General features: G+C 35.0%; 2 protein-coding genes across 2 annotated transcripts; both read right to left on the minus strand.

Moving 5' to 3' along the window:
- Positions 1–13,610: 13,610 nt before the first annotated feature.
- On the minus strand, positions 13,611–17,036 carry LOC116020635. Its single transcript, XM_031261116.1, has 4 exons — positions 16,879–17,036; positions 16,589–16,807; positions 14,212–14,287; positions 13,611–13,891 (listed from the first exon to the last, which is right to left on the minus strand). Exons 1-4 carry the CDS (start codon positions 16,960–16,962, stop codon positions 13,851–13,853), a joined length of 420 nt encoding a protein of 139 aa, XP_031116976.1. The 5' UTR covers positions 16,963–17,036; the 3' UTR covers positions 13,611–13,850.
- Positions 17,037–18,239: 1,203 nt separating this feature from the next.
- LOC115999293 lies at positions 18,240–18,856 on the minus strand. Its single transcript, XM_031239151.1, has 2 exons — positions 18,699–18,856; positions 18,240–18,627 (listed from the first exon to the last, which is right to left on the minus strand). Exons 1-2 carry the CDS (start codon positions 18,780–18,782, stop codon positions 18,403–18,405), a joined length of 309 nt encoding a protein of 102 aa, XP_031095011.1. The 5' UTR covers positions 18,783–18,856; the 3' UTR covers positions 18,240–18,402.
- Between the last annotated feature and the right edge of the window lie 5,505 nt (positions 18,857–24,361).

The following is a 24,361-nucleotide window of genomic DNA, read 5'->3' on the forward strand; positions in this document are numbered from 1 at the left end:
GGCTGAGGAGATATTTGCACTACACTGGTTAGACCTCACTGCAATCCCAGCCCATGATCTTTTACTTCATGCCCATGAGATGCAAGTGACCAGGAGAAATCTTGGTCGATCTGACAAAGGAAATGGCATAGCTGTTGATGCACAAGAAGTTGAAGCCGAGCCTGAGGAAGATCCAGAACTTGATGTTCAATTTCGAGAAGATATCAGGCTCGCCACTGCAATATCCTTGGGACAGACTGTAGCACATACGAGAGGTCCAGGAGAGACCTCTGGGGTTGCTCGAGATGATACTGAAACTCCAATTCCAACGGCAGCAATCCCTCTGTCCCAAGTGAATGACTCTGCTCTGGACGATCAGGTAGCTTCTTCGAGAGGTGACTCCGAGACCTCTGAAGCACTTGAGGTGGCCCCTAACACTGTTCTTCTTTTGCCACCACCTGAATCCACACCCTCGAATGACACCGATGAAACACAGACAGTTCGAGAGGGTGACATACCGTTGCTCCAACTCCAGGCTTTCCCATCGATATGGAACTGCATTCACCATTCCTACTACCAGATGACACAGCATCAACCTTTGTAGCTAGGATGGTTGAAAGAGAAAGGTGGAGTGCACCAGCTGCTCCTGAAACAATAGTGATTCCTGACTCGCCTGAGCAAGCTGAGGTGCGATCTGATGAGCAACGAGAGCAGAATGTCCCAAGTCCTGCTGGTTCGAGAGGTACTAAGGAGGACGATGCGACCATCGAAGGTGGAAACAGGGAAGCACCTGTCGACACTTCGTCTCCAACCCCACCAACAGATGACCAAGTTCCCAGCACTGGTTCGAGAGGTGACGCTGAGGGGGAACTTCTATTGGATGGAAACCGGGAAGCGTCCAATACAGAAGATCCCTCCCTGGCTGATCCAACCCCAACAGTTGCTGAAGCTGAGGCTCCAGGTTCGAGAGGTGAAGAGCAAGAAGTGATCCATCCCTCAGGTGGAAACCGGGAAGCGCCTGACATGGAGCTACCTTCGCGCTCTGAACCCAGTGTCCCTGCTGGTCCTCAGGAACTAAATCGAGAGGTGGACTCCCAAATGCAAATCATGGGTGGAAATCTGGAAGCACCCAAGTCCCCTCTGATAAAAGGTACTTCTACTTCTCCTTCTACTTCTGACTATGATCAACAGGCCGAGCAAGCTTTCATTGGCGAGGTGCGTCAATTCATGGCTGATCAATCTCAGAAGATGGCTCAACTTGAGCGCGTACTGACCATTGTTCGAAACATTGCAATACCTGCGGCTGGCACAAGTGAATCTCAAGCCAGTCATGAAGAACTTCTCGAACAGGCAGTATGGGCTGAAGATGCAGCACGGAGAGCTGCAAATGAGGCTGCTGTAGCTCGAGCAGAGGCTGAAGGTGCGAGAGCTGAATTAGCTGAGTTACGAGCAGAACTTAGAGCCTACCAAAACTGTAGTGAACTTCGACAGGACATAATCAAAGCCTTACTTGATGATCTGTCGAACCAAGTGCCTGCCCAGCTTCAAGCACTCTTCGAAGGTATGTCCACCCTCCTTTCCCGCGCAGATGATGCCACCAAGGGGGAAAATACTCAGGGAAGGACATCAACAACTAGCAAGAAGAAAAGGGCAGCAAGTGAACCAGCTGGACCTCCTCCAAAAGTCCCAAAGACAATAAGCAAGGCAGTGGAGGAAGCCAAGAGGAAGGAAGATCTAAGGGTTCAGCGCACAAAAGAGTTAGAGAAGAGAAGAGAAGAAGACAGGGAAAGAAAAAGGAAAAGGCAAGAACAACAAACAGAGAAAGAAAGACAAGATGAACAAAGGTTGATCGCCTTCAAGTTCGGGAATAGAGAAGACACCGAGCAGTTGATCGCCTTCAAGTTCGGGAATAGAGAAGACACCGAGCAAAGTCTCGTTCATCAGATCTTCAATCTGGTGAAGTATGTTGGAATGTCTCTTCACAGCAACATGTCTCCAGAAGAATGTATCTACTGGTGGAAGAACGAAGTAATTGAAGCAGAAGAATGTATCTACTGGTGGAAGAACGAAGTAATTGAAGGTGAGTTTGTTGGGGAGGCGTGGAAGAACGAAGTAATTGAAGGTGAGTTTGTTGGGGAGGCTTTCAGGAACGAAGTAATTGAAGGTGAGTTTGTTGGGGAGGCTTTCAGGAACTAAGTAATTGAAGGTGAGTTTGTTGGGGAGGCTTTCAGGAACTACCTATTCTTCCATGTCACAGATGACTATCTGAGTTTGGTAGACACAAAAGACCCCGTCAAGACACGAGAAGCAATCAACAAGAAGATTCTAGCAAACAAGAAGTAAGCTCTCGTAGTCCATAACTCTTTCTTGATCATCTCTGATTGTTCTTGATCTCTTTTGTCTTCTTCTATCTTATCTTTTCTGCTAAAGTCTTGTAAAACATTCCATTTATGTTAATATATATATATCTTTTGCTGGGGTGTTGCGTGAGTTCTCACTTCATGCTTTAGCAGATTAGCTCGCTTGTCAAACTTACCATATGCGCTGAAAATAAAATCAATGTTCTTTTCTTGCTAATCAGCCATACGAGTAAGTATAAGTGTTGGCATCATCAAAAAGGGGGAAATTGTTAGGAACATAATGTAATAGATTTTGATGATACCAAAATGTATTTCAGAATCCCCTAAGTCTCGAAAGATAGAAATTATATGTAAGTTCGACAAGTAAACTAAGAGCGAAGATACAACCGGGTAACTTGAGCTCAACTCGGAAAATATTTAAGCTTAAGGTGAAACTTGTGTGAACATCTTAGAAAGTCTCGTGTTGTACTCTTATAGATAGATCAGAAGAAGGCACGGGACAACACTGGAGCATGGACTCAAGAAAGTGGATTATGGAATATCCACTACCAAACAAAAGGTTCAAGTTACAAGACCACCACTCCATGAAAAATGCTGAAAAGATGCAAGTCCCATACACAACATGGGAGACAGATTTCAAACGGAATAATTTTCCCTCCAACGGAATTATTCCTCAACTCTCATATAAAAAGGACGTGAAGACAAGAAAAAAAAAAGAGTTGGTTTTATTCAAAAATCTTAAGAGGTGTCTGATTCAAACATTCAAAAGTGCAAGTGCTCAATTTGGAATATCATCCTGATATTCAAAACAGCGAGAAAAACACATCGTAGTGTTTGAGAGAGTTACAAAGCTTAAACTGCTATACATCTAGAAGGTGACCGAAGCTGCTCTACATCGAAGTTGATTCAACGATAGCTTTTGGTCAGATTGGAGCTTGTTACACTCAACTGTGACAACCAAAGGTCCTTGCTTTGGATTAAGCAAGAAGAGGTGGAGTAACCTGGCAGCTGTCTAGTGAAGATCCTGAGGCTTGAGGCGGGCTTGGTGATCAAAGCTCAAGTGCTCGAGAGGTGGAGTAACTGGAAGCGGGGAGAAAAACCTGAGGAGAGGCGGAGTAACCTGGGAGCTGTCTTGTGAAGATCCTGAGGCTTGAGGCGGGCTTGGTGATCAAAGCTCAAGTGCTCGATAGGTGAAGTAACAAGAAGCGGGGCGAAAAACCTGAGGCTTGAGGCGGGCTTCGTGATCAAAGCTCAAGCGCTCGATATTGTACTAGAAAGGGAAGTTTTTAGTGTAATCCTTCCAGGGAGTTTCCTGAAGAAGAGTGGACGTAGGCGGGTTGGCCGAACCACTTAAAAATTCTCTCTCGCATTTACTTTCTGTTTTTATCTCTCGCTAACTCTCGAACTNTGGAAGAACGAAGTAATTGAAGGTGAGTTTGTTGGGGAGGCTTTCAGGAACTACCTATTCTTCCATGTCACAGATGACTATCTGAGTTTGGTAGACACAAAAGACCCCGTCAAGACACGAGAAGCAATCAACAAGAAGATTCTAGCAAACAAGAAGTAAGCTCTCGTAGTCCATAACTCTTTCTTGATCATCTCTGATTGTTCTTGATCTCTTTTGTCTTCTTCTATCTTATCTTTTCTGCTAAAGTCTTGTAAAACATTCCATTTATGTTAATATATATATATCTTTTGCTGGGGTGTTGCGTGAGTTCTCACTTCATGCTTTAGCAGATTAGCTCGCTTGTCAAACTTACCATATGCGCTGAAAATAAAATCAATGTTCTTTTCTTGCTAATCAGCCATACGAGTAAGTATAAGTGTTGGCATCATCAAAAAGGGGGAAATTGTTAGGAACATAATGTAATAGATTTTGATGATACCAAAATGTATTTCAGAATCCCCTAAGTCTCGAAAGATAGAAATTATATGTAAGTTCGACAAGTAAACTAAGAGCGAAGATACAACCGGGTAACTTGAGCTCAACTCGGAAAATATTTAAGCTTAAGGTGAAACTTGTGTGAACATCTTAGAAAGTCTCGTGTTGTACTCTTATAGATAGATCAGAAGAAGGCACGGGACAACACTGGAGCATGGACTCAAGAAAGTGGATTATGGAATATCCACTACCAAACAAAAGGTTCAAGTTACAAGACCACCACTCCATGAAAAATGCTGAAAAGATGCAAGTCCCATACACAACATGGGAGACAGATTTCAAACGGAATAATTTTCCCTCCAACGGAATTATTCCTCAACTCTCATATAAAAAGGACGTGAAGACAAGAAAAAAAAAAGAGTTGGTTTTATTCAAAAATCTTAAGAGGTGTCTGATTCAAACATTCAAAAGTGCAAGTGCTCAATTTGGAATATCATCCTGATATTCAAAACAGCGAGAAAAACACATCGTAGTGTTTGAGAGAGTTACAAAGCTTAAACTGCTATACATCTAGAAGGTGACCGAAGCTGCTCTACATCGAAGTTGATTCAACGATAGCTTTTGGTCAGATTGGAGCTTGTTACACTCAACTGTGACAACCAAAGGTCCTTGCTTTGGATTAAGCAAGAAGAGGTGGAGTAACCTGGCAGCTGTCTAGTGAAGATCCTGAGGCTTGAGGCGGGCTTGGTGATCAAAGCTCAAGTGCTCGAGAGGTGGAGTAACTGGAAGCGGGGAGAAAAACCTGAGGAGAGGCGGAGTAACCTGGGAGCTGTCTTGTGAAGATCCTGAGGCTTGAGGCGGGCTTGGTGATCAAAGCTCAAGTGCTCGATAGGTGAAGTAACAAGAAGCGGGGCGAAAAACCTGAGGCTTGAGGCGGGCTTCGTGATCAAAGCTCAAGCGCTCGATATTGTACTAGAAAGGGAAGTTTTTAGTGTAATCCTTCCAGGGAGTTTCCTGAAGAAGAGTGGACGTAGGCGGGTTGGCCGAACCACTTAAAAATTCTCTCTCGCATTTACTTTCTGTTTTTATCTCTCGCTAACTCTCGAACTGCTCTACACATAAACCTACCTCTCGAACTAACTCAAACTCGTGCTAATTAAAAGGGGATAACTTTTCCGCTGCGTATAAAACTTTGTCTTCATCTTGTGAGGTATCGGACCTAAACCTCCTAAGTCCAATACACACGAGAAGTCGAAAAGGATTTGCAAAATCTTATACAAGTCTATTCACCCCCCCTCTAGACTTGTACCCCATCCCCTTGGGACCAACAATCTGTAATATTAGTAATTTAGTATAAGGCCCACAAGGCTATAACCCAGACCATTAGCCATTTAGCCCTACAGAGTACAGCCTAAAATTTAAATTCCTTAAGGTATGAACTAAAACCTAATCCTAAATCGATTGTTCACTGCTTCACTCGTTCAGACATTCAGTCCGCACTTCGCATTCGCAACTCCGCTGCCTCCGCATCTCTAATTCTCCAATGTTTTCCATTGTTTTCCACTTGTCATAGCTAGCCTTGAACGCGGTTCGGTTCCTATTCCAAACAGTCGGTTCACGGTTCGTGGTTTAGGGGAATCGGAACCGGCGGTTCCGGTTGGAACCCCCGGTTCTAACCGGGATTTTTTTTTTTTTATAGTTAGTTAGTATTGTAAATTTGTAGTATTAATGTATTATGACTATTATGATAAAATTTTAAGTTGTCTTGTTTTTTATTTTTAACAATGAGTCCATTAATATCATTTTCAAATATCTTGTTGAATTGTTGTAACTTGTAACATAATTATGTATTTGTGTGGCCAAGTAGTGAAGTAGGCAAGTAGTAATTAGTAAGTATACAAACATACAATTGATACAAGTTCAATAATTGGATTTCAAATCAGTGAAAATATTACAAAGTTCAAATCTCATATATTATTGACTACTCAATTCTTATAAATCTAGAATACATTAGTTATAATAATACATTGATTTTCTCTAAACTTTAATGTTAAACTAAAAAAAAATAAAAATAATTTTGGGCTTGCACTTAATTTTACCAAGATTAAGTTGCCTACGTATCTTATTGAAAGTTCAATAAGAATCAAAGCCTACTTAGTTCTTTTACCTTTTTTTAGGAATTAGGAGTCGGTTTGTTCCCCTTCGGTTGCAGTAGTGGTTGCATCGTCGGAAAAGAAATCGTTGATGATGCCTGATTTATCATTCTCTTGTTCTCTAAGTTTTGCCAATCCCCAATCGGATGTGCAAACTTGAATTTCAATTGACTGTGGCGTCATTCTTGAACGAGTCTCGTCCAACATGTTTCCACCTGCACTAAACTCCTGTTCAATTGCTACTGTAGAAGCAGGAGTTCCAAAAATTTGTTTTGCAATAATAGATAAAATAGGAAAAAATATTTCGTGGTCTTTCCACCACTGCAAAACATCAAGATTATTATCATTATCTACAAATACAAAATCAGTATTTAAATATATCTCCGCCTCGGATAATGCTGGAGATGATGAACTAGTCCCACTCCCACTGGTCCGACGACTTTTGCCTGGTCTAGCTAATAGGTTAAAGCCTCTACTTCGTAGGGATGATTGTGAGCTTTGTGAAGTACTTCGAGAAGACGTACTAATATTCAACGACGGACCATAAGCCTGTAAATATTCATTATGTATAGAATTAATATTAACATAGTCATTATCATCATGATCATCTAATTCTAAACATTTATAATAAGTTTGTAAAAAAGTACTTAAACCATATAATTTACAACGAGGATAAAAACACATTGCAATTAAATAAATAATAGGAATATTTCTATAATAATCTAAAAACTTTGATCTAATGCATGTAATAGCATCACTCAAAATAGGATCATCACGATATTCAAAAAACTTACCAACAATATTTACAGCATAAATTAAAAATAGGTGTGTAGTAGGATAATACACACCGGACAAAGCCAAAGTGACATCATTAAACTCTTTTAATAACTCACAAATCTTTGTACAAGCATCCCAATGTTGCGGAAATAAATGAATATCACTATTGTTTGCAAAAAAAGAACATAACAAATCTTTGTAATATATAGTACTACTAAGCAAAGTAAAGGTAGAATTCCAACGAGTTGGAACATCTCGAGGAAATCTTTTTGGAGGCATATTGTTTCTTTTGCAAAATCGACTAAACTCTTTTTGAGCATTGAGATGCTTCCATAAATAAACAACAGCATCTCTAATAGGTTTAATACTACTACTAAGAGAATTTAAATCAGCTTGAACACATAAATTTAAAACATGACAAACACATCTTTGGTGAAAAAATTTACTTCCAAAATACGGTAGACATAATTCCTTAAGAGTAGGGATTGCAACAGTATTGTTGGATGCATTATCAAAACCAATTGCAAAAATTTTGTTAGTAATTTTATATTCATCAAATATACTTTGTAACTTACTGTAAATATTGGGTGCACTGTGTTGTTCATCAAAACATCGAAAGGCAAGGATTCTTTTTTGCAACCGCCATTCTTGATCTACCCAATGACAAGTAACGCCCAAATATGAATGTTCTCTCCAATGGTCGCTCCAAATGTCAGCACATATAGTAACACGCCCATTATGTGTTTCCATGTAAGAAATCAATCTCTTTTTTTCATCTTTATATAATTTATAAAGATGATGCGTAACAGTTATACGCGGTAAATCACACATTTGTGAATTTAATGCACCCCTGCAAAATTCTTTAAAGCCAAGTTTCTGTCGAAAACTAAATGATAAACCATCAATAGCAACCATTTCAGCAAACTTACGTCTAGTTTGCTCATCTGAGTAACGAAATAAAGCAGTAGATTTTGTTGTATACCTGCCAATTTGTTGTTGTATTTGTGTATTTACCTCTTTATCCGGATGTTTTGAACTTATATGCTTCCGGTACGTCCCGTAGCCACCGGATTTGGACCATTGGTACTCCTTGTCACAATAATTACATTTTACTGTAATTCTTCCATCAGGGTGTTCAATTTTTCATGTGTACTCGGAAAAGATCATATTTTTGTTTAGCAGCAGAAGGTTGAATTTCTTCGGATTTCTCTTCCTCGTCCTGGCCCTGCGAAAAAGTAGCAGTTTAGAATCAAAAGAAGAATGAAAGGATTGAGAACCAAAAGAGGCATGTTGAGGTTATTTATGGCCATTTGAGGGTTTGAATTTATGTCTTGGTAGTATGATTGTCGTTGTAAAAATTGGTGGTATTCATATTTGCTTGGAAATCCATGAACCGAATGCCGTGGAGCTTCAAAAGAAAGATTTTCTCTTGAAAATCCACGAACCGAATGCCGTGGAGGTTCTACAGCAGGAGATTTGCCACGATTTCCACGACTACCACTAGCTTGGCCTTCGTAAGAAAATGATGCTCTGCTTGAACTATCCATTTAGCACTTGAAAATATAAAAATTAAATATGTAGAGTGTAGAAATATAAAAAAATGTAGAGAATTGTAGGCAAGAGAGTAATCTTCAAAGTATTGAGAGAATGAGAGGGTGAGAGAGTCGGAGAATAAGATATTGAAAGAATGAAAGTTTCGTAAAAAAATTGTAATTGTAGACTTGTAGGTAAGAGAGTAATCAGAGTATTGAGAGAGTGAGAGAGTTAAATATTGAAAGTTGCGTAAAAAAATTATTTTTGAAGTCACTAATTTATAGAGGATAGAAGAGTGATAAGTTGAAGCCTCACTTAGTCACTTGAAGCATTGAATGCCTGATGAAGAATGTACAAAAAAATACCCGTTCTTACATTCTTACAGAAATAACAGCTATTTTTTAAAAAAAAATTCTGAAATTTAAGGGTTCAAAGCCTAAATTTTCGGAAGTTTTTTGCTCCCTTTGTGCAGATGTATCTGCAAGGCTGCAAAGGGAGCCAATAAATTAAACGTAGTGCCAGAGATTCTCTGGCACTTCAAATTTTGCACGTTATTAAAGGCTTAAAGCCTTAACAAATAACAACAGTCACAAGACTCAAGTGAGTCTTGAAATTTCAAGACTCACTTGAGTCTTTGGACTGGCGCAAAGGACAGGCGTGGCCTGTCCTTTGCGCCAGTCCACTACTAGTAGGCAGTAGCCAGAAGTAGGCCAGGCCACGCCTGGTGTGGCCTACTTTTTTTATTTATTTATTTTTTTAATTATTTCCGGTTCCGGAACCGTAGGGGTTCCGGTCCAATTTACACAGTACCCGGTTCGGTTCAAACCGGACGGTTAGAAATCGAACCGTGGTCACCCCTAGTCCTAGCATATTCTACTTGAGAAATACACTTTTTCTTGACTTTTTGGTAGATGCAAGTTATTATCTAACGTTGTCTTAGCCAATTGATTAATTGATCACTACTACCCATGATGAATATATCTTCCACATATAAACACTGAATGACATAATCATATATCGTATCTGTTAGGAACATACTATAATAGGTTTTGATGATACCAAATGTAATTCACAATCCCCTAAGTCTCGATAGATAGGAAATACTTGTAAGTTCGACAAGTAAACTAAGAGCGAAAATACAACCGGGTAATTGAGCTCAACTCGAGAAATATTTAAGCTTAAGGTTAACTTGTTTGAACATCTTAGAAGTTTCGTGTTGTAAGCTTATAGATAGATCAGAAGAAGGCACGAGACTTTACTGGAGGAATAAGGGTCTGCGAGACATCAACTAAGTCTCGAGACATAAGCAGAGTTCGAGAGATGGAATCTCTCGAGACATCAATCCAGTTCGAGACATGGGAACGAGACATCAAGTAGTCGAGACATCAACATTGGTCTCGATGAACTGGTACTTCTCCAAAGGTCTGAATGGCAGTCAACATGCATGGATAAAGTAATCTAAGTTTGGAGAAGAAGAATATCATGGAGATAAAGTATTAAGGAGGTGCCGAAAGAATATTATGAGAGCTTAAAACAACCGGAAGTGGATGCCACGTCAGAAATCCACAATAAACGGATAGAAACTGCACCAATCCAAGGTCGGTCTTATTCCCTAAAACGAGGATCAATGGGAATATAAAAAGAGTAACTTTTGCCAAAAGTAGTAAGTGGAGCATGGACTCAAGACAATGGAATATGGGATATTCACTACAAGACAAAAGGAACAAGTTACAAGACCACCACTCCATGAAACATGCTAAAAATATGCAAGTCCCATGATCGGCATGGGAGACAGATTTCAAACGGAATAATTTTCCCTCCAACGGAATTATTCCTCAACTCTCATATATAAGGACGTGAAGACACAAGCCAAAATAATGGTTGATCGGATAAGAAAGAGGTTCGAGAATTTTAAGCTATCATAAGAGGTGTCTAATTCAAACGTTCAAAGTGCAAGTGCTTAATCTGGAATATCATCCTTGATATTCACAACTGCGAGAAAACACATCTTAGTGTTTGAGAGAGTTACAAAGCTTTAACTACTACACATCTAGAAGGTGACCAAAGCTGCTCTACAAGGAAGATCATTCAACGAAAGCTTTTGGTCAGATTGGAGATTGTTACACACAACCTGTGACAACCAGAACAACCTTGCTTTGGAGAAGGCAAGAAGAGGCGGAGTAACCTGGGAGCTGTCTTGTGAAGATCCTGAGGCTTGAGGCGGGCTTCGTGATCAAAGCTCAAGTGCTCGAGAGGTGGAGTAACAAGAAGCGGGGCGAAAAACCTGAGGCTTGAGGCGGGCTTCGTGATCAAAGCTCAAGCGCTCGATATTGTACTAAAAAGGGAAGTTTTAGTGCAATCCTTCTAGGGAGTTTCTAGAAGAAGAGTGGACGTAGGCGGGTTGGCCGTGTTGGTCCCAAGGGGATGGGGTACAAGTCTAGAGGGGGGGTGAATAGACTTGTATAAGATTTTGCAAATCTTTTTCGACTTCTCGTGTATATTGGACTTAGGATGTTTAGGTCCGATACCTCACAAGATGAAGACAAAGTTTTATGCGCAGCGGAAAAGTTTTCCCCTTTTAGTTAGCACGAGTTTGAGTTAGTTCGAGAGGTACGGTTATATGCAGTGCAGTTCGAGAGTTAGATAGCGAGAGATAAAAACAGAAAGTAAATGCGAGAGAGATTTTTAAGTAAATGTATTTTCCGAGTTGAGCTCAAGTTACTCGGTTGTATTTTTCGCTCTTAGTTTACTTGTCGAACTTACATTGATTCCTATCTTTCGAGACTTAGAGGTTTCTAAAATACATTTTGGTATCATCAAAACCTATTACATTATGTTCCTAACAGGCCGAACCACTTAAAAATCTCTCTCGCATTTACTTTCTGCTTTTATCTCTCGCTAACCTATCTCTCGAACTGCATTGCATATAACCACATCTCTCGAACTAACTCAAACTCGTGCTAATTAAAAGGGGATAACTTTTCCGCTGCGCATAAAACTTCGTCTTCATCTTGTGAGGTGTAGGACCTAAACATCCTAAGTCCAATACACACGAGAGGTCGAAAAAGATTTGTAAAATCTTATACAAGTCTATTCACCCCCCTCCCCCCCTCTAGACTTGTACCCCATCCCCTTGGGACCAACAGTATCCTTTACATAGACACACTTGTCGCTACCGTTTATTTTAAACCCATTGGTCATCATTGCATAGTCAAGTTTCTCTTGTCATTGTTTAGGCGCTTGTTTTAAACTGTTTAATGATTTAACCAGTTTACAAACTAACCTGTTTGATGCATCTAGGCTTGAGCATGGATTCATTTTCAAGCCCCCAAGCACTCTCGTTATGTTTATCCACGTCATTCGAAATTAAATTAACTCAATTTATTTTTTCATGAACTTAAAAATAGATCGATGAGATTCATAAGGCCATCCCCAATAGGGCAATAGTGCACTTTGCACAATTTTTGAGACAAAATGTCAACATGGAAGAAAGAAAGAGAGAGAGAGAGGGGATGCAAGATTCTACTGCAAATTTGGAGTGTGTTTGATTGACAGTAGCTATCAGGAATGGGTATTAAAGTCATTGTTATTATTTGGTCGACATTTTTTTAGAACACTACTATGATTTTGATTACCCATTAATTGCAAAACTCATTCCTTAGTAAAATAAGAGTTTCATTTCCCTTCCTCTTCCACTTTCCCAACTATTAATAATCATTCACATTTCACCCTACAACCAAACATGCAAAATACTTTCACCAAAACGCATTACCATTACTAAGTATTTGATACCCGATTTCTATTCCTATGTGCGAACCAAACACATCCTTGAAGTTTTTTCAGAAATGTGGGCCTGCCATTGAAGAGGACAATTACGCTTCACCACGCGTGAGCCGCAATCATTATTGTGTGAACCATGGTCCACATAGCTGAGTGGACCATATTATCAAATAATGTACATTCAGTATAAAAATAATGTACTTTTAGTATATTAAAAATATACATTGTATTCAGGGGATGTACATTATTTGTGTACTAAACGTACATTATATTGTATAATGTACATTCAGTACACAGATAATGTACATTAAGTATATTAAAAATGTACTTTTTGTTATGGTCCACACAGCATTATGAGGACCATGGTTCACACAATAATTTACCCGTGAGGCACAACTCTCACGCCCACCTGAACACGTAAATCTTTTTTTTTAATTTTTATTTTATAGATTTTGATTTTTCTTTTTTTTTTCACTTTTATTTTCTCTTTCCTACTCATCTCTGTAAAAACTTCTCAAAAACCTCACACTATTGAAGATGCTTTAATATAATCCAAAATTCTAGACATTAAAAAAAATTAAAGACTGACAAATCAAACTTGCAAACGTCATAAGTTTTGTACTTTTGATAGTAACTTTTGTACTGCCACTCGATGTGCCGACTAGCCGTACATTACTTGATGTACCCTCTAGCCGACTATCCATAAGAGCAAGACCATCAATGGATATTGTGGAGTTATTGTTAGATTCAATGCTCACATGGAGGAAAGAGAGAGGGGAGAGAGAAGGTTGAGAAGCTTCTGTAAATTTGGAGATCATGACTGACAGGTAGGGTTGGGCATTAATGGGGGATGAAGGGACGATGTGCGCGTATCGCACACAGCCGCACCCAATGGGCGCATCAGGCACGCCTGAGGAACGCTTGATTGTTCAGTTTTTAATTTTTTTAAAAAAATCTTATTTTTTTTTATTTTTTTTCCTCTCCTTCCACTTTCTCTTTCTTAATCACACTTACAAAAACACCTCAAAAATCGTGAAATAACCCCATTAATAAAGATGCTCTGCTCTAAGTTACTCGATGTACCCTCTAGCCAACCAAACAATGTAGTTTTGATGGGTGTTGAACTCTAGTGAAAAAAAATTTCAATTACACCTAACCAAACATCCTCTTAGTACTCCGTAGTATTATGTGCCTCCGGCATTTAGCACCAATGGGTCAGGCATGAACTAGAGCATAAAACAGCAAATAAAGACCAGGTTCAAGAAAAAAAAAAAAGTCTTAAAAGTACTATATATAAGAATTTTAACATAGCATGGTCATGTTTTATTTATGCTACACTATAGTATTTCACTATTCAGATTTCAGAGAAAGCATGCCTTCTATGGTTCACGGTGCTGGGCGCGCACTGCTAACTTCCAATCCGTTTCCTGTGAATTCATACAAAAATGTTGCTAAATGGGAATTGCAGATAGAGATTTTTAAAGAATTAGTATAAGTTAGAACGATAGACAGTGAGTGCAACAAACACCTAAAGTGTAACCAAAAAGCACTGAGATTTCAAACTGTTAAGAGTCTCGTATTGAAAATATAAGAGAGAATATGAGTTTATAAGATCATGGGTTACACTAGCTTGATTGGATTCAATCTTTTAGTGTGGTTTAGATCATGTGCATTATCAACATTGTCTACAGGAAGACCTTCTATAGCACAAACTGGTAAGAAATAGTAATAAAAAAGAATGTCTCACCATCTGGATCGAAGAAGAATGCCTGCTTGGTCTTCCCATCTGGTTGACATGTCTCGTGAACTTGAATTCCTTTGTCCTGCTTTGAAAAATGATGAGCAACAATGAGTAAGGGCAAGGGAAAGAGAATAGAATTTCAATCTCAAATGAAAGTGCACTTGGAATATTAGGCACAACCACACAACCCATATACAGATGTTTCAATTGTGATTATGTGTGCATGCAAATTAGCTTTGCTAGCCCAGATTTTCCCTTAGCACATTTTTTACATTATATAGTTCATTAGCCTTGCAGCATGAAATATAGACAACTCCTTTGTTACTTAATACGAAGTACTTATATTTTGCTCGCTTCGAAAGCTCAGAAGTTTTAGTTTCTTAATATAGTTTATTTTCAGTTTGAATTTGATAACTAACTACTTAAAAGAGACTACTTGAAAAGTTAAAAGACACTTTGGAGCTTCTTGAAAAAGAAGAGATAATATTGCTTTAACACAATGAGGGCTAAACAAGCACTTCCTCATTTGCCACTCACTATTAATTTTTTGGCTTCGAAAAATCTTTGCACTAGATGACAAAAGTTGCAGCATCATGTTGTTTATAAAGTAGTACCTATCCTTTTTAAACATATGATATACCTAAATCCATAAAAATAATCAGTATTCGACACCAGAAAGAAAAGAAAACACTAGCAATGAATCTATACAAGAGAGAGTATATGGATTAGGTTACATTAATGAAGCTAATTCAAAGATTTTGAAGAGAATGCTTAGATGAGTTTATGAGTCTTATGACAAAGAAATGGAAATCCCTACAAGTACTGATCCTTTTATGAAACATTCCGTTTTGAAAATAAACTTCATTTACCAAGGATAAATCATCCAAAAAAAAATCGAATGTTCATAAACAGGTGATTGTCTACCAAAATACATGTCCAAATGACTGAGGTTTGTGACCTTTCTCCCCATTTACTTTTCAGAGCATCAGTTGTCATATTTGGTTCAAGTTTTGAGAACTTACGGTGTACTAGAAATGCCCAATAATTGCAGACTACACTTTCTTATGTAAAGGTATTTGTATCACTAAAGTCGCCCTTAAGATCTATCTCAGTTGTTACACCATGGCAGAAGGATTATTCAAGCTTTGACCAATTAATTCTCTTGATGCAAAACTAAGGGATATGAGCATACATACATATATACATATATGTATGTGTTTGCGGGTGTGTAAACTCGCACGCACTCATAACCCTTGGCTTGTTTTTGTTTTTTTTTTTAGAAAAATGGTTTCTTCTATCTTTAACTACAAATCCCTTTGGTGGATCCTTTCAAGTGGTGACTGATGAGTAATTGTTCTTGAACATGGGCTCATGATTTGTAAACTCATGCATTTACCACAATTACACACATCATTAAAGAACCTCACTGAACAGTTATACAGACTTAAGGAGATCAAGCATTCCTGTACTAGAAGATAGGATTGGATTAACCACGCAGAATTTGGTTACAAAGCAAATAGATGCAACATACCCAAAGATAAAACAAACACAAGAAAGGAATCCACAGAAATTTACATAATACCAACAGAAAACTGCTATCAGAAAGAATTTTTATACCAGTAAATTGAATATACTTGCAAAGGCACATACTAAAATGCATGGAACGCAATATGTCAACAGGATGCCAAACACAAGTAGAGCGGGGGTAACCCCAGCGGCCCAGCCAAGATAGCTAAGGATACCAACTTGTAACCACAAAGTCACGAGTCCAAATCTTAGCCTTCTTATTGTGAGCCGGTCAACTATGACAACCTAGGCTGATTTACCTCCATGTGGTCCTTTGTTGGCTAGGGGTCACAAAGCGGGGGTTTACCCGTACACACTCTCGGGTAGTGGCTATGGGTTTCCCACGTCACCCCAAGTAGACCAATATTTCTCAATGCTCCTATGCAAAATGTTCAAGGAATATAGTGGAATTAGCAACAATTGGACATGGTTTCAGTAAGTTAGTGGAGAAGGACTTCAGTATCAGTGGCAGTATGCTAGATTGCTAGATCCAGAATGGTCCTAATAAACTAATAAGGACAGAATTCCATTCCACTTGTAATTACCATAGAGAATAAAGATATCATCATATTTCGCTCAATCAATCCAGACCCTAATTAAATTTTTCGTCTTAAGAAGTAACACCTAGAAGCATGAACGTTAGAAATCTAAAAAATTATCTTTTCCCTTTGAATCATCCCCAACACCAAGCAGTTTCTCAACTGTTGAAAAAAATAATCACTGAAAGTGGCAATTTTTTTCTACTTATTTATGCACAAACAATAACATTCCCAAAATTGACAGATAAATCAAGCCATTAGGTACAGAGAGACTATGCCTTGAGGGTGCGAACAAAAGAGTCGAAATTGGAGATGGAAAAGCAGACATGGTGCCCTCGGGGAAGATTCTCCGGGGCGGCGACCGCTGACATGGCACTATACTCTGGGAGTTTCGTGGAGGGGTCTCTCTCGATGAGGTGAAGATAGAATGAACCCAATTTCAACCATATTACACCGAACGGAAAATTCGGAGCTGCCAGTTGCTCAAAACCGAATACCTGCAGATAACACACCATCCGTATCGATGAAAGAATATTAAAATTTAAAAAAAAAAAATCAGAAAACATACTTCAGTGTAGAACTGAGCGAGGCGCTTGATATCAGGCGATTCGCGAGAAACATGGTTGAGGCAAGCTCCCTCTGATGCTGCCATTTCAGGCGATAGTAGGGAGTTCGGGACTGTTCGTTCGAGTGTATAGACACGAAATCCAATACTAAAATAACTACGGAGTATTTTAGTAAATTCCCAAATTAGTAGTCCTTGAGCTTGACTATAACCTTTGTTAATTTGTATACTCCCTCCGCCATATTTTATTCGTATTATTTTCTTTTGAGTTATATTCATTTTTAGTTCTACATTTAGTGTGCGTTGGACATAGAATCGTCAAAACAGATTTAACCGTCGAATTCATCAAAACAGACTTAATCCATCGGATTAGTCTATCCCGCCCCATGAAAAAGGTAGAACAGACTTTGATATTTTAGGCTCGTATTTTGACGGGCTTTTTAGCTTGCCCCACATAACCAGCGGGCTTGGCAGGCCGGTGAGTGCCCGTCAAATGTGTAATACAAAATTTATTAAAATAATTAATGCTACAGTAGTAAATTTATAACATTAAATGTCTTAGCTTGTCAACTTGATTATCTATATCTATACTATATATAAAAATAATATCCTCCTCCCAATTTTTCCCGCCCAAACTTAGTGGCATTTTAGTAAAATTATTTATTTTATTCATTTATTAATTTATTAATTAATTTTCCATATATATTAATTAATTGACAAATAATAATAATAATAATAATAATAATATCAAAGAGATACCTTTTGAAGAATTATAACGTTTTTGGTATTAATTGAAAAATTAAAAGTTTTNGAACGCAATATGTCAACAGGATGCCAAACACAAGTAGAGCGGGGGTAACCCCAGCGGCCCAGCCAAGATAGCTAAGGATACCAACTTGTAACCACAAAGTCACGAGTCCAAATCTTAGCCTTCTTATTGTGAGCCGGTCAACTATGACAACCTAGGCTGATTTACCTCCATGTGGTCCTTTGTTGGCTAGGGGTCACAAAGCGGGGGTTTACCCGTACACACTCTCGGGTAGTGGCTATGGGTTTCCCACGTCACCCCAAGTAGACCAATATTTCTCAATGCTCCTATGCAAAATGTTCAAGGAATATAGTGGAATTAGCAACAATTGGACATGGTTTCAGTAAGTTAGTGGAGAAGGACTTCAGTATCAGTGGCAGTATGCTAGATTGCTAGATCCAGAATGGTCCTAATAAACTAATAAGGACAGAATTCCATTCCACTTGTAATTACCATAGAGAATAAAGATATCATCATATTTCGCTCAATCAATCCAGACCCTAATTAAATTTTTCGTCTTAAGAAGTAACACCTAGAAGCATGAACGTTAGAAATCTAAAAAATTATCTTTTCCCTTTGAATCATCCCCAACACCAAGCAGTTTCTCAACTGTTGAAAAAAATAATCACTGAAAGTGGCAATTTTTTTCTACTTATTTATGCACAAACAATAACATTCCCAAAATTGACAGATAAATCAAGCCATTAGGTACAGAGAGACTATGCCTTGAGGGTGCGAACAAAAGAGTCGAAATTGGAGATGGAAAAGCAGACATGGTGCCCTCGGGGAAGATTCTCCGGGGCGGCGACCGCTGACATGGCACTATACTCTGGGAGTTTCGTGGAGGGGTCTCTCTCGATGAGGTGAAGATAGAATGAACCCAATTTCAACCATATTACACCGAACGGAAAATTCGGAGCTGCCAGTTGCTCAAAACCGAATACCTGCAGATAACACACCATCCGTATCGATGAAAGAATATTAAAATTTAAAAAAAAAAAATCAGAAAACATACTTCAGTGTAGAACTGAGCGAGGCGCTTGATATCAGGCGATTCGCGAGAAACATGGTTGAGGCAAGCTCCCTCTGATGCTGCCATTTCAGGCGATAGTAGGGAGTTCGGGACTGTTCGTTCGAGTGTATAGACACGAAATCCAATACTAAAATAACTACGGAGTATTTTAGTAAATTCCCAAATTAGTAGTCCTTGAGCTTGACTATAACCTTTGTTAATTTGTATACTCCCTCCGCCATATTTTATTCGTATTATTTTCTTTTGAGTTATATTCATTTTTAGTTCTACATTTAGTGTGCGTTGGACATAGAATCGTCAAAACAGATTTAACCGTCGAATTCATCAAAACAGACTTAATCCATCGGATTAGTCTATCCCGCCCCATGAAAAAGGTAGAACAGACTTTGATATTTTAGGCTCGTATTTTGACGGGCTTTTTAGCTTGCCCCACATAACCAGCGGGCTTGGCAGGCCGGTGAGTGCCCGTCAAATGTGTAATACAAAATTTATTAAAATAATTAATGCTACAGTAGTAAATTTATAACATTAAATGTCTTAGCTTGTCAACTTGATTATCTATATCTATACTATATATAAAAATAATATCCTCCTCCCAATTTTTCCCGCCCAAACTTAGTGGCATTTTAGTAAAATTATTTATTTTATTCATTTATTAATTTATTAATTAATTGTCCATATATATTAATTAATTGACAAATAATAATAATAATAATAATAATAATAATAATAATAATAATAATAATATCAAAGAGATACCTTTTGAAGAATTATAACGTTTTTGGTATTAATTGAAAAATTAAAAGTTTTACCTTTCTTGTGATCTCATACCATTTTATAATTTCAATATTAGGCCATTTTGATCTCATCCATTGTGTAAACTTAGTGGCATTTTAGTAAAATTATTTATTTTATTCATTAAACTTAGTGGCATTTTAGTAAAATTATTTATTTTATTCATTTATTAATTTATTAATTAATTGTCCTTATTTATTTTATTCATTTATTAATTTATTAATTAATTGTCCATATTTATTTTATTCATTTATTAATTTATTAATTAATTGTCCATATATATTTTATTCATTTATTAATTTATTAATTAATTGTCCATATATATTAATTTCATTTATTAATTTATTAATTAATTGTCCATATATATTAATTAATTGACAAATAATAATAATAATAATAATAATAATAATAATAATAATAATAATAATAATAATATCAAAGAGATACCTTTTGAAGAATTATAACGTTTTTGGTATTAATTGAAAAATTAAAAGTTTTNTGAGATTAAAAGGCTTAGTCTCTTTTTTTATGGTACTTCCATATACTATTTACCATCTAAATTATATATTTCTAAAATGTGTATTGATGATTACTAGCATGGTGTTAACTCTTTGCTGCTTGAACATATTGTGAGCCAAAGAAGTGGATGAGGAGCAAATGGCTTGCAACGATTCAAAATTTGGTTGTTGTTACAATTATGTAGTAGTAAAATTACATATTTTTCTATTTCTAAAAGTTATTTTTTGCGGAGAAGTTTCTGTGTATTTTCTTTTTTGTAATTTGGTTTGGTTGTTGTTATAACTATGTTGTAATGAAATTACTTTCTACTCCTATATATCTCTTAGTTATGTTCCTTTTGAAATATTTTATCATACTCTGCATATTATTATGATTTTGTGATAGGACAACACCGGTAATCCTCCTGGTATAATCAGAGATGAAGAAGTGGATCTATTGCCTAAATAATAATATAATTTNGTTGTTATAACTATGTTGTAATGAAATTACTTTCTACTCCTATATATCTCTTAGTTATGTTCCTTTTGAAATATTTTATCATACTCTGCATATTATTATGATTTTGTGATAGGACAACACCGGTAATCCTTCTGGTATAATCAGAGATGAAGAAGTGGATCTATTGCCTAAATAATAATATAATTTTTATGCATTGATATAATCCTACTATGTTAAGATAATAATAGTAATAATAATAATAACAATAATAATAATAATAATAATAATAATAATAATACTCTATAATAATAATAACATAAAATTCTTAATATAATTTCAATTAAAATAAGAAACAATTGCCATTGGGATGCTTTGAATGCTTTGTTGAAGAAGGAATCNCCTAAATAATAATATAATTTTTATGCATTGATATAATCCTACTATGTTAAGATAATAATAGTAATAATAATAATAACAATAATAATAATAATAATAATCTATAATAATAATAATAATAATACTCTATAATAATAATAACATAAAATTCTTAATATAATTTCAATTAAAATAAGAAACAATTGTCATTGGGATGCTTTGAATGCTTTGTTGAAGAAGGAATTCATCATTCACATCTTTACTCTCTATCTAAGGCGCCAACGCACACCAAAATCATATTTGATAAATTGGTTAATATATACAGTAATTTGTCTAATTATTGAATTAATTACGCTATATAAAAATAGACTATTAAAAGGTGTGAAATGGAGTAATAATATAAACTTTTAAAATAGGTTAATCAATTGATAAAATGGCATATAATATTGTGTATACTAATCTGTATTCTGTAGTAAGGAATAGCCTATTAAAAGGTAATAAATTATGGTAAAATGGTGATAAAATGACTTAATTATTAATATATGTATAGTAATTNACTCTCTATCTAAGGCGCCAACGCACACCAAAATCATATTTGATAAATTGGTTAATATATACAGTAATTTGTCTAATTATTGAATTAATTACGCTATATAAAAATAGACTATTAAAAGGTATTGAATTAATTACGCTATATAAAAATAGACTATTAAAAGGTGTGAAATGGAGTAATAATATAAACTTTTAAAATAGGTTAATCAATTGATAAAATGACATATAATATTGTGTATACTAATCTGTATTCTGTAGTAAGGAATAGCCTATTAAAAGGTAATAAATTATGGTAAAATGGTGATAAAATGACTTAATTATTAATATATGTATAGTAATTTATCTAACTATTGACTTAATTACCCTATATAAAAAAAACAGACTATTAAAATGTGTGAGCAAAAATAATAATAATATAAACTTTAAAAACAGGCTAATTAATGGAGAAAAAATGTGTATACTAATTTGTAGTACTTAATTACCTTATATAAAAATAGCATATTAAAAGGTAATAAATTATGTTAATAAAAGGTGAGAAAATGACATAATTAGTAATATATGCATAGTAATATGTCTAATTATTGACTTAATTACCCTATATAAAAATATGGTTACCCTAATTTGTCTAATTATATTTATATATATATATATATAAAGAATACAAATCCAAAGGTAGGTAGGTTGCTATAAAATTTGATTAAAAATAGATATATATCTAATTATTGACTTAATTACCCTATATAAAAAAAACAGACTATTAAAATGTGTGAGCAAAAATAATAATAATATAAACTTTAAAAACAGGCTAATTAATGGAGGAAAAATGTGTATACTAATTTGAAGTACTTAATTACCTTATATAAAAATAGCATATTAAAAGGTAATAAATTATGGTAAAATGGTGATAAAATGACTTAATTATTAATATATGTATAGTAATTTATCTAACTATTGACTTAATTACCCTAATTTGTCTAATTATTGTCTAATTACCAAAATCATATTTGATAAAAAATAGATATCAAAATCATACAAAATTTAAATGCTAATTTTTTAATTTCTAAATGTAATTATTTTAATTATAAATCTATCAATATAAATTATAATTCACCAAAATTATACTATAGAATTTGCCTATACATATTATGGAGTAATAAATATTATATGTGTATATATACAATGTAATAAATAGTAATTATGGGTAATTAGTTATTAGTAATTATGGTAATTCCTTATTAATAATTATGGTAATTATTTTGATAGTATATTTGTATTTTATAGATTAATACATATACGTGCATTAATGTAATAGTGTTATACCACTGAAAAATGTTTATGGTAATTAATTATTATGATAGTAATCCCCTCACCAACTTTAGATGTCGTTGATCAAATTAATTAGTACACGTGTGACATAAACACTGCAGAAGGTCGAACATATTTAATATATAATAATAATAATAATTTTTGTATGTACGAATTGATATTCCTATTAGCGAAAAGTAATTAATTTAGTTTAATTGACTAATAATAATTGCCTAATAATTATTATGGTAATTAAGCTAAATATTGGTCGTTGAATTTATTTTTATACTCCGTAATAATTAAAGTTAAATTATTTCTCATTTTTCCATATTTATTTTTGTAATAATATAATACTTAAGTTATATTAAATATAGATCTTTTTAAGATAATTGTAAACAAACAAGTCATATATTATTCAATTAATTAAGTGATACTTTTGCACTAATCTTATAATCAAATAAATGTACATATTCAATATTATATTTTTTTAAAAAAATAATTTTATCTTTAATTTTATTATCTAAATAAATAATACAAAAATTTATCCGTGAATCAAATATGCTTTGATTCAAGCAAAGAAAACATCAGAAAACATAATCAATCCAACTAATTTCATCAATTGCACTATATAATATTCGATGTTATAATTTATATAATTGTATATCGATCCAAATATTCTTAAAATATTATAACAAATTCATTCCGTGCAACGCACGGGCGAAAATACTAGTATTACTAATATTAATAATGTGTGTAATATATATATATATATATATATATATATATATATATATATATATATATATATATAAACAAAAGTGTTGTTTTCCCGCCCATCTTAAAAAAATACTTTTGTTTTGAAATTTCAAACTAGTATTTTCGCCCGTGCGTTGCACGAAATCAATTTGTTATAATATTTTAAGAATATTTGGATCGATATACAATTATATAAATTATAACATCGAATATAATATAGCGCAATTGATGAAATTGGTTGGATCGATTATGTTTTCTGATATTTTACTTGCTTGAATTATAGCAAATAATTGTCCAATTACTTGTGCGATACACGGATAAATTTTTTATTATTTATTTAGATAATAAAAATAAAGATAAAATTATAAAAAAATTCTAATATTGAACGTGTACATTTATTTGATTATAAGATTAGTGCAAACGTATTACTCAATTAATTGAATAACATATATATGACTTATTTGCCTACAATTATCTTAAAAAGATCGATATGTAGGCTGTGTTTGGCAGAGCTTATTTAGGAGCTTATAGCTTATTTTAAGCTACTAATAAGCTATAAGCTTTGTTTGGTAATGCTCTCAAAATAAGCTAGTAGCTTAAAATAAGAGTTTATTTTGAAACGCTACTTCAAGTAGCTTTTCAAAATAAGCTAGTAGCTTCTTAACTTTTTTCCATCTTTATCCTTATTATTTTAAATAAATGACATCATTTATCCTTCCCAATAAAACTCTTTTGGCATTTTTTCTTCAATATGTTTCGTTGTAATTTTAATTTGATATTTGTGTTTGAACAATAATTTTTGTATGAACTAATTTTATGAATTATAAACATTTTTTTTACTTTATATATTTTTAAATATATGTTCTTACTTTATATTTTATTAAATTATATTGATTTCATTATTT

Source organism: Ipomoea triloba, chromosome 1, assembly GCF_003576645.1.
Source record: "Ipomoea triloba cultivar NCNSP0323 chromosome 1, ASM357664v1".
Classification (NCBI taxonomy): Eukaryota; Viridiplantae; Streptophyta; class Magnoliopsida; order Solanales; family Convolvulaceae; genus Ipomoea; species Ipomoea triloba.